This window comes from Saccharomyces cerevisiae, chromosome X (assembly GCF_000146045.2).
Source record: "Saccharomyces cerevisiae S288C chromosome X, complete sequence".
Classification (NCBI taxonomy): Eukaryota; Fungi; Ascomycota; class Saccharomycetes; order Saccharomycetales; family Saccharomycetaceae; genus Saccharomyces; species Saccharomyces cerevisiae.
Genome location: NC_001142.9, coordinates 559,312 through 573,751, shown reverse-complemented (window position 1 = coordinate 573,751; position 14,440 = coordinate 559,312). Strand labels below are relative to the sequence as shown.

General features: G+C 40.0%; 8 protein-coding genes across 8 annotated transcripts; 5 read left to right on the top strand and 3 right to left on the bottom strand.

Moving 5' to 3' along the window:
• On the bottom strand, nt 1-657 carry MOG1 (Ran GTPase-binding protein MOG1; the record flags this gene model as incomplete). Its single annotated transcript, NM_001181732.1, has 1 exon — nt 1-657. One exon carries the CDS (start codon nt 655-657, stop codon nt 1-3), a length of 657 nt encoding a protein of 218 aa, NP_012608.1.
• Nucleotides 658-816: 159 nt separating this feature from the next.
• OPI3 (bifunctional phosphatidyl-N-methylethanolamine N-methyltransferase/phosphatidyl-N-dimethylethanolamine N-methyltransferase) lies at nt 817-1,437 on the top strand (the record flags this gene model as incomplete). The annotated part of the gene is made up of 1 exon (NM_001181731.1): nt 817-1,437. The coding sequence occupies one exon, from the start codon at nt 817-819 to the stop codon at nt 1,435-1,437; it is 621 nt and encodes a 206-aa protein (NP_012607.1).
• A 190-nt stretch (nt 1,438-1,627) lies between these two features.
• On the top strand, nt 1,628-2,785 carry NPA3 (GTPase NPA3; the record flags this gene model as incomplete). Its single annotated transcript, NM_001181730.3, has 1 exon — nt 1,628-2,785. One exon carries the CDS (start codon nt 1,628-1,630, stop codon nt 2,783-2,785), a length of 1,158 nt encoding a protein of 385 aa, NP_012606.3.
• A 368-nt stretch (nt 2,786-3,153) lies between these two features.
• Nucleotides 3,154-4,131, top strand: LIA1 (deoxyhypusine monooxygenase; the record flags this gene model as incomplete). The annotated part of the gene is made up of 1 exon (NM_001181728.1): nt 3,154-4,131. The coding sequence occupies one exon, from the start codon at nt 3,154-3,156 to the stop codon at nt 4,129-4,131; it is 978 nt and encodes a 325-aa protein (NP_012604.1).
• A 221-nt stretch (nt 4,132-4,352) lies between these two features.
• Nucleotides 4,353-4,946, top strand: HAM1 (nucleoside triphosphate pyrophosphohydrolase HAM1; the record flags this gene model as incomplete). The annotated part of the gene is made up of 1 exon (NM_001181727.1): nt 4,353-4,946. One exon carries the CDS (start codon nt 4,353-4,355, stop codon nt 4,944-4,946), a length of 594 nt encoding a protein of 197 aa, NP_012603.1.
• A 101-nt stretch (nt 4,947-5,047) lies between these two features.
• RFC2 (replication factor C subunit 2) lies at nt 5,048-6,109 on the bottom strand (the record flags this gene model as incomplete). Its single annotated transcript, NM_001181726.3, has 1 exon — nt 5,048-6,109. One exon carries the CDS (start codon nt 6,107-6,109, stop codon nt 5,048-5,050), a length of 1,062 nt encoding a protein of 353 aa, NP_012602.3.
• Nucleotides 6,110-6,307: 198 nt separating this feature from the next.
• Nucleotides 6,308-6,733, top strand: YAE1 (Yae1p; the record flags this gene model as incomplete). Its single annotated transcript, NM_001181725.1, has 1 exon — nt 6,308-6,733. The coding sequence occupies one exon, from the start codon at nt 6,308-6,310 to the stop codon at nt 6,731-6,733; it is 426 nt and encodes a 141-aa protein (NP_012601.1).
• Nucleotides 6,734-6,923: 190 nt separating this feature from the next.
• Nucleotides 6,924-14,336, bottom strand: TOR1 (phosphatidylinositol kinase-related protein kinase TOR1; the record flags this gene model as incomplete). The annotated part of the gene is made up of 1 exon (NM_001181724.1): nt 6,924-14,336. One exon carries the CDS (start codon nt 14,334-14,336, stop codon nt 6,924-6,926), a length of 7,413 nt encoding a protein of 2,470 aa, NP_012600.1.
• Nucleotides 14,337-14,440: the final 104 nt, after the last annotated feature.

The window sequence follows — 14,440 nt, the reverse complement described above, 5'->3', positions numbered from 1 at the left end:
TTAAGCAAACAGCGACGTGTCCACAACGTGAAACTTCCGTACCATTTCTTGCAACAATTGGTAAACAGCATGACATCTTGCAGGCAACTCTTTGTTGCTTGCTTGCGACGCCTCCTCCTTTGTCAAAGGTACATTAATGGAGATGACCACATCCGTGTCAAACTGGGTTAATCTGATCAACGCTACGCCGATGACAACGGTCTGTGCCAGATCTGGTTTTCCCCACTTATTTGCTACTTCCATAACGAGTCCGGTGAACTTGGTTCCTTGCTGAACAGTGTCTTCTTGTAAAGCTTCCCATTTGGTGGTCCCGTTCAACTCCGTCAGGTCTTCCACGTGGAACTGCCAAGCCTCCTTCAGATCGCTCTTGTCGACCGTCTCCAAGAGATCCACGATAATGCTTTCATTGGTGGCTAGTCCATCTTCGAATTCTTCTTCATCGCGACGGGAATTGACGTACACCTCCTGTGTATCGGGGACTTCTCTTAGAGTAGAAGCGTCTATAAACCCAGGTGGGACGACAGTAGTGATGGCGCCGCCGTATAATTCGACTTCCTTGTTGTTCATGCTTCCTTGATGACCAGGGTAGGTGTCAATGAGAGTGCATGTGGAAAGTTGCACCGGTTGTGAAATATGAGAAGCCTTTTCAATCTTCATATGCAAACCCACACATGCATCGTTGGTTTCTGTCCACTGCCACTGCAATGACCACTGGATAAGGGGTCTTTATAAGAGAACACATATGAAGAACATGAACGTTCTTGGACAGAGCCATAAACAGCAATTGAAGACAACAAGAATAGCGCAAGTCAAGCGATGAAGGAGTCAGTCCAAGAGATCATCCAGCAACTCATCCACAGTGTCGATTTACAGTCTTCCAAGTTCCAGCTGGCCATTGTGTGCACGATGTTCAATCCTATCTTTTGGAACATCGTTGCAAGAATGGAATACCACAAGCATTCTCTCACCAAGATGTGTGGTGGGGCCAGAAAGGGCTGTTACATGTTGGCGGCGACCATATTTTCGCTAGGTATCGTCAGAGACATGGTGTACGAGTCTGCATTGCGTGAACAGCCTACGTGTTCTCTGATCACGGGCGAGAACTGGACCAAGCTGGGTGTGGCTCTCTTTGGTTTGGGGCAAGTGCTTGTTTTGAGTTCCATGTACAAGCTGGGTATCACAGGGACGTACTTGGGTGACTATTTCGGCATCCTGATGGATGAGAGAGTCACCGGCTTCCCCTTCAACGTTTCCAACAACCCCATGTACCAGGGTTCCACTTTGTCCTTCTTGGGCATAGCCCTTTACAAAGGAAAGCCTGCGGGGCTGGTTGTTTCTGCCGTAGTTTACTTCATGTACAAGATCGCTCTTCGTTGGGAAGAACCTTTTACTGCCATGATCTACGCTAACCGTGATAAGGCCAAAAAGAATATGTAAGTGCTCTATTTCTATATATTCTATAATGTTAGAAGCCTATGCTATTACCGTTTCTATATAGCTCCATAAGCAATTTCTTCGCGAAAGTGAAAAAAAAAAATTTTAATGCGATGCTCTATTTAACAAGGAATACAATGAGAGCATCTAGCGCACACAAACAACTACAAAACGCAATAACGACACAGCAAGAATGAGTCTCAGCACAATCATATGTATTGGTATGGCCGGATCCGGTAAAACAACTTTCATGCAAAGGTTAAACTCCCACTTGCGGGCAGAGAAAACGCCACCATACGTAATCAATCTTGATCCTGCAGTATTGAGAGTCCCCTATGGTGCAAACATCGATATCAGAGACTCAATCAAATACAAGAAAGTGATGGAGAATTACCAGCTAGGTCCGAACGGTGCCATTGTCACCAGTTTGAATTTGTTCAGCACCAAGATTGATCAAGTTATTAGGTTGGTGGAACAGAAGAAGGACAAGTTCCAAAACTGCATCATCGACACTCCAGGCCAAATCGAATGTTTTGTGTGGAGTGCGTCGGGTGCCATTATCACGGAATCTTTTGCCTCCAGCTTTCCCACAGTGATTGCATATATCGTGGATACGCCTAGAAACTCATCCCCAACTACATTCATGAGTAACATGCTGTACGCCTGCTCCATTCTGTATAAGACCAAACTTCCCATGATTGTCGTTTTCAACAAGACCGACGTGTGCAAGGCAGATTTTGCTAAGGAATGGATGACGGATTTTGAGAGTTTCCAAGCAGCAATCAAGGAAGATCAAGACTTGAATGGTGACAATGGGCTGGGCTCCGGGTACATGAGCTCATTGGTCAATTCTATGTCACTGATGCTTGAAGAATTCTATTCCCAGCTAGACGTCGTGGGCGTTTCCAGTTTTACCGGAGACGGATTCGACGAATTTATGCAATGCGTAGACAAGAAAGTTGATGAATACGACCAATACTATAAGCAAGAACGTGAAAAAGCATTGAACCTAAAAAAGAAAAAGGAAGAGATGAGAAAGCAAAAATCATTGAATGGCCTGATGAAGGATCTAGGGTTAAACGAGAAGAGCAGCGCTGCAGCCAGCGACAACGACAGCATAGATGCCATTAGCGACCTCGAAGAGGATGCCAATGATGGTCTTGTGGATAGGGATGAGGACGAAGGCGTTGAGAGAGAATACACGTTCCCAGGCGAAGAAAGAACAAAAGGTGAGGTCAACGAGAACTCTGCTCCAGACCTACAAAGGAGATATCAGGAAGCTATGCAACAAGTAGGGAAAACGGCCAGTAGCGAGACTGCAGAAAATATCGCGAAGTATATTAGAAACTAAATAACTACGTATAGTCCTTTGGTTCGGCGATCATTCGACCCGCAGAGAAAAAAAAAGACAATGGAATTGCAAAGACGAACGTCAGATAAACTCCCACGTTTATTATCTTTTGAACAATAGAGGTAATCCTTCCACAGAAATCCCTGTAGAATGCAGTGAGAAACAAGAAAAAAAAAAAATTTTTTTTTTTTCTCTATCCTGCGTGGGAGGAAAGAAAATTTTTCTCGATGAGCTGAAAAGTTTTTATCATATAAATTACATAAGGCAAATCCAGTGAATACACGTGTATATTTGACGGTAGCTCTAGGTTTAGGTTAGGATAAACTGTAGTCCTTCTAACATACCACGCAAGAAAGAAAAAAAAAAACATGTCTACTAACTTTGAAAAACATTTCCAAGAAAACGTCGATGAATGCACTCTAGAGCAACTAAGGGACATCTTAGTCAACAAGTCCGGCAAAACAGTTTTGGCCAACAGATTTAGAGCTCTGTTCAACTTAAAGACTGTTGCTGAAGAATTTGCCACTAAGCCAGAGGAAGCCAAAAAGGCCATCGAATACATTGCCGAATCCTTCGTCAATGACAAGTCTGAGTTGTTGAAGCACGAAGTGGCCTACGTGTTGGGTCAAACCAAGAACTTGGACGCTGCTCCAACTTTAAGACACGTTATGTTAGATCAAAATCAAGAACCAATGGTGAGACACGAAGCCGCTGAGGCTTTGGGTGCCCTAGGTGACAAGGATTCGTTGGATGACCTAAATAAGGCTGCTAAGGAGGATCCACACGTTGCTGTGAGAGAAACCTGTGAACTGGCCATTAACAGAATCAACTGGACCCATGGAGGTGCCAAGGATAAGGAAAACTTGCAACAATCCCTATACTCGAGTATTGACCCAGCCCCACCTCTACCATTAGAAAAGGATGCTACCATCCCAGAACTACAGGCCTTATTGAATGATCCTAAGCAACCTTTGTTCCAAAGATACAGAGCCATGTTCAGACTGAGAGATATCGGTACTGATGAAGCAATCCTGGCCTTGGCCACTGGTTTCAGTGCAGAATCCTCCCTTTTCAAGCATGAAATCGCCTACGTCTTCGGTCAAATAGGTAGTCCGGCTGCTGTCCCAAGTTTGATTGAAGTTTTGGGCAGAAAGGAAGAAGCTCCAATGGTTAGGCATGAAGCTGCTGAAGCCTTGGGTGCCATTGCTTCTCCAGAAGTTGTCGACGTCTTGAAATCTTACCTCAACGATGAAGTCGATGTCGTCAGAGAATCTTGTATCGTTGCGCTAGATATGTATGATTACGAAAACAGCAACGAACTAGAATATGCTCCAACTGCTAATTAGAAGAATCAGCATCATCAATAATGATAGTAACAATAATCATTGTATAATCTTGTATTTTATACTTTTCAAAACCCGCCATTTCCGTTATATATACAAATGTATCAAATAGCAAAAAAATTATTTATTTTCGAAACCGTTCTCTCGAGCTTCAGCTTTCAACACTGGTCTTCAAAGCATAGGAAACACTCACATAGAGATATCTAAAAACGAACGATAGCAGAATGAGCAACAACGAAATTGTATTTGTCACTGGCAATGCCAACAAGTTAAAGGAAGTGCAGTCGATTTTGACTCAAGAGGTCGACAACAACAACAAAACCATCCACTTAATCAATGAGGCCTTAGACCTGGAAGAATTGCAGGACACGGATCTGAATGCCATTGCGTTAGCTAAGGGAAAGCAAGCTGTTGCGGCCTTGGGTAAGGGTAAGCCAGTGTTTGTGGAAGACACTGCGTTGAGATTTGACGAATTTAACGGTCTACCAGGTGCTTATATAAAATGGTTTTTAAAGAGCATGGGATTGGAAAAAATTGTGAAAATGTTGGAACCCTTTGAAAATAAAAACGCTGAAGCAGTTACCACCATTTGTTTTGCTGATTCTCGGGGTGAATATCACTTCTTTCAAGGTATTACAAGAGGCAAGATCGTTCCAAGCCGGGGACCCACTACATTCGGCTGGGATTCAATTTTTGAACCTTTTGATAGTCATGGACTGACTTACGCAGAGATGAGCAAAGACGCAAAGAATGCTATTTCTCATCGTGGTAAAGCCTTCGCTCAGTTTAAAGAGTACTTGTATCAAAATGACTTTTAGGTGATGTGCTGAGAAGATAAGAGGAATTATGGATAGATTTTTTTTTTTTTATTCTTACTTTATGTCGCCTCTATATTCAATTATATAAAGATGCCTGTATATTAGAGTTGGGATATTTTAACCAATAAGTTTAATAATTGGATGTGCTCGTTCGTTCCGTTGTTTAATCTGGAATCCGTAGTAAACAGCAACCAAGATATTTGATTTTTGAAGTTCGTATCAAAGTTATCGTTGGTGATGTAATATTCATGTAGTTGGTTAACTACTGACGCAGCAGACCAACCGCTTTTCATAAACGTATTGACGTATTTCTTAATCTCATCAAAATCACCACTTTTGACTTTTTCAACAATTTCTATTAGAATGTCATGAGGTACCACACCAGCTAATTCTTCCACTTGGGTAGAAGTTATGTTTTTACCATCACCCAAGTATTGCGCCCCCTTGGAAGCGGATTGTAATAATGTAATGCCTCTTCTCAAGTCACCTGCCGAAATGTCCAAGATCCTTTCCAAAACTCCATCATCACATTTAACATTTTCTTGTTCGCTGATAAACCTCAAACGGTCAATGGCATTACTTGCGTCTAGGGCTTTGAATCTAAATTTGGAACAACGGGACGCTAGCGGGTCAATAATTCTTGTCACATAATTACAAATCAAACAGAATCTTGTTACTCCTGAATAGGTTTCCATTGTTCTACGTAATGCACTCTGTGCATCGGCAGTCATTGAATCGGCCTCATCGAGAATAATGATCTTATACGGTGGGCACGGATAGTTCTCCAAGTCATGTTTGCTAGGCTTGGATACAGTCAATCTTGCAAAATTTTTTACCTTTTCTCTTACAATAGAGATACCACGTTCGTCAGAAGCGTTCAACTCCAATATTCTTGATTTCATCAAGTCGGGTCCATATAATTCTTTTGTTAGCGCTAAAATGGTAGACGTTTTACCAGTTCCTGGGGGACCATAAAACAACATATGTGGTAGATTAGCTGACTTTAAGGTTTTCTTCAAAACAGTAACGGCATGATCTTGAGCTGTCACTTCATCTAGGTTTTTGGGCCTGTATTTCTCAACCCAGGGTTGTTGTGCCAATGATTGCTCTGCGGCTAACTTTGATATCTTACGCTTTTTATTTGGACCAAACCCTTCAAACATCTCAAGTGATTGCCAATACTTTCCCCCAGTATTTCTCGCTGTCTCTCTATTTTACTTCTCTTATAGCATTGACTTGTTCGCTTGAGTTACTTCCTGATTGCTTTGAAATACGCGAAGTAAAAGAGTGAAAAATAACGATGAGAAAGGTTTTTGATAGAAGAGAACAAAAAAGGAACAGTGTTACAATAGTATATAGAGATGTCGAATACTTGGGACGATGTATGGGCATCAGACAGTGATGTCGAAACTGAACGATCTCCAGATTTAGTGAAGTTAAGAGAGAATCATAGCAAGAGGGGGTACTTGGACGGAATAGTGAGTTCTAAAGAAGAAAAGCTGCAAGAGGGTTTCAATGATGGTTTCCCAACGGGCGCTAAATTAGGGAAACAAGTTGGCATAATTATGGGGATTTTACTTGGCCTACGAACACGTTTTGGTGATGAAGATGAGGACCTCAGTAAGGCATATATTGATGCTCAAAAAGAATTACGCATTAACAAAGTACTTAGTAAGTCCATATTTGATCCAAACTTTGACTTGCAAGAAAAACATCCGCTCATAACAAAATGGACTGATATTGCCAATACCTATTGTGAAAAGTACCATGTGCCATCTATCCAATAAAGTTGTTTTAAATGGAGTTGATTTCACAATTTATGTACCTTATATCATCCTTCATTTCACATAATGACGAGATATTACAAAAATAATGATAATAATAATAATAATACACAATACTTGCACACGTATACAAATGCGTAATACAAAAAAAATAAATAGTAAACAAAGCACGAAATGAAAAATGACACCGCAGTCACCAGAATGGGCACCATCCAATATAATGTTGACATAACCTTTCAATAGAAGTGGCTTGTTGGATCAGTTTATCAACCTGCTCAGGGACGTCTAATTCATTGAACCTCTTGATATCATTGCCCGTTAATTTATCTGTAATACGTCTCAAAACAAGCATTGCTCTGGCGTTTTTGGTCTCATTTTGTTGTTCTGCTTCCATATTTGCCGCTTCTTCGACAGTAATTGCCCCCTTCCTTAATAATTCACTAGGATTAATCAACGGCAAAGGAATTCCAGTTTGCTCAGTAAGTTTTTGTGGCGGTAAATCAAATCCCCAATGGATCAAAGGATCAAGCGCAAAAGCTTCCAAGATCGCCATTAATGATTCTTTATTATCTCTTAAGACTCTCATGACATTTTCACAAGTAATTCGGAAACTGCCTTCAATTCCACTAACTTCCATTGCGTATGTTAACATCCTAGTTAGTCTAAATGGCACTTTTTCTGGATACTTTTCTCTTAAGATGGCAGCTTCAAAACAATCGCCGAAATCAATGTGGATAACTTTACCGGTGATTCTATCTAGCATCAGGTTGCTTGGATGGCGATCACCTAGTCCCAGAATATAACCAGTCATGGACATAACTGCTAAAGATCTCGTATAAGTTGTTCTACGTTCTAGCCATGTCTCTGACGACCTACTCTTTAACCATAATATTTTATAAAGGTCTTGGCCTTTTGTATTATCTAAAGCGTACGTGAATACTTCAATTTTTTGTAAAAGAGTCAAATTCTCATAATCGGGGGCCATTTGTAACATAACCCAATGTTCAATGTTCAACGGAATTTTTTTGGCATCACGGTGTTCTCTGATCAAAACGTGGAATGTGTCACTATTTGGTACCCATCCTAGTAAACCAGATTTAGGCGACAATGGAATAGCCGGGTATTGTTGGATATCCAAATGTCTCTTGAAACACTCTGAATCATTCTTCAACAAAGTGTTAACTAGACCAAATAATTGCATAACAAGGCTATCTTGTCTTATATCTTCATGTCCCTTTAAAACGTATTTATAATCTTTACCGTCGCTACCCTTGATGGAGAATTTTCTTGGCCTTTGCTTCGAAGAGATCACAGAAAATAATGGCTCAAACTTCGCTATTCTAATGGTAGGTTTTCCTGGGAAATATGTCCCAGGAACAGCCAATTCGAGATCATGAGTAGCCAGAAGCTGGGGAGAAACATGCTGTAAGTCTAAGGTTTGTAACTGTGGTATTTGACGTGTTATTTTTCTGAAGACGTTATAATAAATATCCCAAGCTTGGTTCAAATTATTGATGTCTTTTGACTTTTTGTAGTTATTCAACCATTCGTAGGCATCGTTCAAATCTCTACCAAATGATTTCTGAAACGATACCTCACTTAACGTTTGAGGCTCATTGCCTAAGTGTTTATGTAAAGGTTCTAAAGTAGAAAACATTTTTTCTATGTTATGTTCAACGAAAAATTGGCGGCTCGCATCTTCCAGTCCTTCATACCATAATTCGTGCCATAGAACGGCTACTCTGATCAACTCGTGACTAACTAATTCTGCCTGGTTTACCAGGACTGGACTATGAATCCTAATTTTCTCTATTATTGAAAGAGCCGCTTTTTGTCTTGAAACAGATTCAGACTTGATCGCGACAGTTAAAGGATACACGAGAGCTTGTGGATGAGCTTTCCCTAAATCAGAAAGCAACGACAAAAGGGAATTACTCACCGTAGGATCTGGCTGATGTATACGAGAGATCAACTGTGGTAAGACTTCAAGCCAGTTCTCTATTTTCATCAAATTGAAGCCTTCATACATGGCTTGTGAGACTTCTTTAATACCACCAAAGTTAAATAAAAGAGTCAATAACCTCAACGTGTCTTGCAAACAACTTGTTTCTAATAGAGATATTGAATGAAAAAAGCCCTTGATCGCTGGAACAACATGTCTTTGAATAAGCTCTAGCGGGTATCTGTTGCCATTAATAGTCAAAGAACCACTTCCTAGGATACTACCGTCAATCCGCACATTATCATTATTAACTGCCGTGTCATCATCATCATCATTCTTACCTCCGTTGAGCTTAGTCTCTTCCTGAACCATGGATATTACTTCAAAATTAGCTAAGGCCCAATTATGCCATGCCTTGTACCAATTTTTATCGAAATGTGTAGCCAATAGATAAGAACCAAGAATTGCATCCGGATTTGTGTTTCTCCAGTTCGGTTGTGTTGCTATTCTCCACTCACCTTGCTTTAAAAAACATCGAGCTAATAATTTTGTGTATTCCTCAACATACGGAGCAGTACTTGCACTTGAGAGTTTGACACTTTGCGCGATCATATTATTCGGATCCAAACCAAGATCATGCGCTAACCTGGATGTAAATCCTATCAAGTGGTTTAATGCTTCTTTATAAGCTCCTGTAGCCCAAATATATTTTAGTTGCGCGTAAACAACTGGGGGAGGAGCTTTGAACGTATTTGGTAAACTAGGATCGTTGCCTCCTTCTAGTAGCATATTCAATGCCTTATTTGCTAGCCTCATTCTACCAGATTTTCTGCACAAATTTGCAAATTTTATCCATATTTGCAGGTCTTGCTTGGGCTTTATTACCAATGATCTTACTCTAAGCACTCTTTGCCATAAATCGACATTTTTTTGGCAGCCCAGCAGTCTTTTTGTCCAAAGATTTTGATAGTGAAGTTTTTTCTCGGAATTAGGTGGCAATTGTTTATACTTGATGATTTCCTCAAACTCTGTTATTATTTGAGTTCTAACAATAACGCTATATGCTCTATTATAACTTTCATTGATCAACGCGGAAATTTCAGTCACAAGCAAATCTCTGGCGTTTAATATATGCTTACTAGCATTGTCGTAATCATTCTTGTGCAAGTATAAAATTGCATCAAAAAATTCCTTATCTGGAGATTTAGGTTTCATAACGCTGATATATTGCTCAAGCATATCCCACTCTCCCAACCCCCACGCAGCACCAGCTGCCAAGGGAGCTATTAGCTTCTTAGTTTGTAGCTTCGAAACTTTCCACTTTCTAGCTGCCAATTGCGACAACTGTTCCCATTCGCCAAGGGCATGAAGGGATCTCATCTTACCGAGTGTAACGCTCACGGAAGTATCACCTGCCTTTTCACGTTCATTATAAGCATGTAGTGCATCTTCCCAACGCTCTAATTTTTCAAACCATGTCTCCTTTAATTGAAGTGAATGATGTTGTTGGGCATGCTTTAATATACCAATTGCAGCATCCGTTTGATTCAGCTGGTTGTTAATGCTGATCAATGATTCAATAGTTGAGTTCTCAGGCTCTTTAATAAATTTAATCTCTTTATAATGTAGCGCTTTGGCATAGGCGTGACATCTTTCAGCATACTCGCCCAGGCTTTGAGTTGGTATTGGTAATGCCTTGTCATCGTGTTCCATAAATTCTACCAGGTTTAACAATGTTTGATGTATTTCTGGTGGATTTAAGGGAGAAGATAAGGCTATACATAATGACCCAATTAAATCTTCTTGATATTGGCTATAAAGTTCGGTCCAAACACATGCGAATGCGGTATTAAAAAGTTCTTTGGCTAGTGGATAATACATGCTTGCAAGATTTGAACAAGCTCTTAGAGCATGGGAGGGTGACTCTTTTAATAATTGAATGGATAGACGTTTGCTCCATTCCTGCCAATCTTCTTTAGTTCTTTGTTGGCTAGAATTCCATGCACTTTTCAAAACTGATTGGTTTATAGGTAATTTTGCGACCCCAGCATCTGCTGCCTCCATTTGTTCCGCGGGCTTATAATCCGTTGTATTTGCTTCAAGAATTTTTGTGGGTAAAACATCATTGTTTAATATTCTGTTTGTCAAGTCATCATATATTGTGTGTTGAATATGTTTCTTCATTAAAACTTCATTAATGACAGGGATGAAGATAGCAAAGGATGTGCCCATTTGTATTAGCAGTAGACTTAAAGTATTCATAATGACTTTTGAGAGTTCGTCACTCGTTGTTGAACTTAGTACCCTAAGTAAAGAGTGAACAATTCTTGAGGACATCTCAAAAAGGTCAACATCCTTGGCCAGTTTGCCAATAGTAATTATTGCAGACCTTTGTAGGTTCCCGCTGGTGAATTCTGCCATTTGAACTATCTTGGGTGTAATCAAATGCGAATAACCTTCTAAGTTAGGACCAAACGATTCTAACAGTCTCAATACCCTTCTGGAGAGGACCTTGTCACTAGACTTGTCATTCTCCAAAATTACAAGGAACAAGGTCAGAGTAAGAGGGACCAATCTTTTGAATTCACCCTCCAGAGCCTTTGATATTGCTTCAATAACACTTACAAGCGTTATTTGTAGCTTAGCAACCGAAGAAAAATCTTTGATAGCCTGGAATATAGAATCGACATGAGGTCTTATGTGTTGCCTTACGATAATAATCAAAGAGCAAAGCTGTTGGAAGTAAAATTCTAATAGTGACTGAGAGCATGTACGCATTACGTCCAAAATAGTTGGGATGATCTGGTCCAAGAATGAAACACATTTTAGACCAAGGGTTTGAAAAATATGCATAATCGCTTGGATCACGGCAGTGTGGTAAGATGATAGGGATGGATCTTTTAGGATTTTTAGCAGGCAGTGAATGACAACAGTGGTATAATACTCATCATTCGAAGGAGACATGCCCTGCATGAGAAGAGCAATGTCGATAGGCGGGGCGTTCTGTTCTGTAGATATATCGGTAGTAGAGGTAACCTCACGTTCTTTTTGGCGATATGGGTCGATAGCTCCCAGTATACCTATCAAAGTGACTGTTTGTCTCCTAATATTTTGAGAGTTTTCTGTCTTCAATATATTCACCAATATACCCAATAATTCGGGATAGTCGAGTAAAGGATCTATCACGTAACCAGATGAGGCTGCAAGTTGACCAAGGGCCTTAAGTGCAGCTTCTCTCTTGAAAGAGTTTGATTGATCCTGAAATGTTTTGATAATTAAAGGAAACAAATCCTTAAGATATATCTTCATATCTTCGCCCCCTACAACAGATAGCTCACCTATAGTTCTCAGTGCAGTTGATGCAACCGTTGAAGAGGTATCTTGGAATTTTGGTAAAAGAACATTTAAAAGAGGTTCGATATAAGGTTTCGCAACATCTTTACTCGACCTGATAAGAGTACATAACAAACTGGCAGTTTCTTCCTTTTCTCGAGAAGAAGTTGAGAATTTTAATTTTGTTAGCAGTTCCAGTAGTATTTTTCTTATCGATGGGATGACGTATGCAGGGTTTACGGAAGACAACCTACCGACAAGCTCCATTGCTACTGACTGAATATTGAACGACTCATCGTGCAGTGCAGTAAACAAGAGTCTCAAATTATCTGGTTGTGCCAACTGGGGATCGAAACATGGATTAAGATTCTTTAAAACTTCTAAACGGATATCTTGTAAAGGGTCCGCAATCGTAATGGCTAGAAGCTTTGATAACACTTCAGATACAGTGTTCAGAGAGTGTAGTGATGTTTGTTTGCAGATGTTATCCTTGACGTAAATTTCACAAGATGTCAACGCAGCTAGTTTCCTTACTCTGGGATCTGTATGCTCAATGTAAGAAAGTGCAACAATTCTCACGAATTCCACCAACGAAAATCTGCTTTTGATATTTTTTAACATTCTAAAAGCTTGTATAATGATTTTTATATCATTATTATCATCGTTACTTTCACCAGTTTTCTGTAGGATGTTTTTATTTCTCCATTCTCTTGCTCTTTCTCTCGAAAACGATGGTATCTCCATTGGTGACCCTGGCTGGATAAATGGTGTTCCAGATAAGGTTGAACAGACTAGGTTAAGCAACTCGTCATTTATTTTGGGGCCTAGTGATGGTATTCTCTCAGTCAGAATTTGAAACGTTTCCTGCATATAGTCGGAAAGAGGGCATTTGAACATCAGGTCCAGTATATTTCTGTTTAATAATTTACCTAGAACGGGGCCCAAGGGAACTGCCAATCTTCCGATGCAGTAGAAAATTTCATTTTCAAATTTCTTTCTGAATTTGAATTTCGTCTGTAAATCATGTTCAATATAATCAAGAATTTGTTTCACATAAGGTGCGATATCGGGCCCGACTTCATATGCAATATCACCAATCGATATTAAAATCTGTGGTTTGTCATCTTTGAGATGTGGTATTTTATTTGCTGGAGCATTGGTTAAAATCTCTAAATAGTTGTCCATAATTTGGTGCAAATATTTGCCAGCAAATAATTGAGGATTGAACGATGCTAATAGGGGAACAATCTGGTAAATCTTTTCTCTAATCATTTTCGCTTTATGATTTTCATAAGCTATGCAATTTAGACACATTTGGTCGAACACTTGATTCAAAAAGGGATCCTTCAAAAACAAGATTTCCTTATAAACCAACAAACTTGCATGGATGCATTCTAATGTGTTTACTTGAAATCCGTATTCACAACTTGTAGCCAATCTCTGCACCCACTGGCTAGTTAACTGAGGATCCCTATTTCGTAGGGTGGAAAGACATTTGGCCAATGTAATGGACGCATCAATTCTGATCACCAAATGTGGGTCTCTTAGTGCTCTCCAAATGTTATCTAGTATGGAATTCAAGTATTGGTAGAGTAAATAAGGACAATTCTCTGCCAACGCTGTTATAATCAGAAGCGCAGCATGTTTAGCATGGTCTGGCTTCGAACTCGAGAATGAATTCTTTTCCGTGGAGGCAGTAAGCCATTCTAAGCAAGACTTTATCTCAAATTCCACGAAATCAGAGGTATATGTACCTCCTGGAACGGCTAACTTGCCCAGAGTCTTTGCAGCGAGTCTCATGACCTCTACATCATTAGAAGGTATTAGCCCTCGAAGGTAACCAGCCAGTCGTGAAGTTTCGTTAGGCAACCTTTCAGTATATGCGTAGAATGAAATCAAAGTGTCTATGGATAGAACAGCCCCTACCCTAGTGCTCGTTTTTTTTGTATGGACCAGCTCCAAAATCTTATTGTTTATGTCATTTGAAACTGCTTGGAACTCTTCTATCGACAATTCATGTTCCAAGGATACTAGTAGATCAAATAATGAAATACTGGCCAATTTTCGTTCCTCCTTGTAATCACTGGTTAATTCGCGGAAAATTTTCTCCAAAATGGGCTTAAAATTTACATCCCCATTACTGCCAATCACCACTCCATCAAACCTACTAGAAGTCAGACCGAATTCATCCCCGTTCCTGCTCGCATTCATTTTCATGTTCATATTCACATTCAGATTCGGTGCCAACGGCACATTTCTATCCATGTCCATATCGTTGTTAGCCGCTTTCAAAAGTTTACTCTTCCAAATCTGCTCCTCATGCGGTTCCATATCAATGCAAACCTGCTAGCCGGTTGATGTATGTTTCACTTTACCAATGACTCTCTCGTGAAGCTACTATGGCTCTTTTTTAACGTAAGCTCAAGAAGACCCTT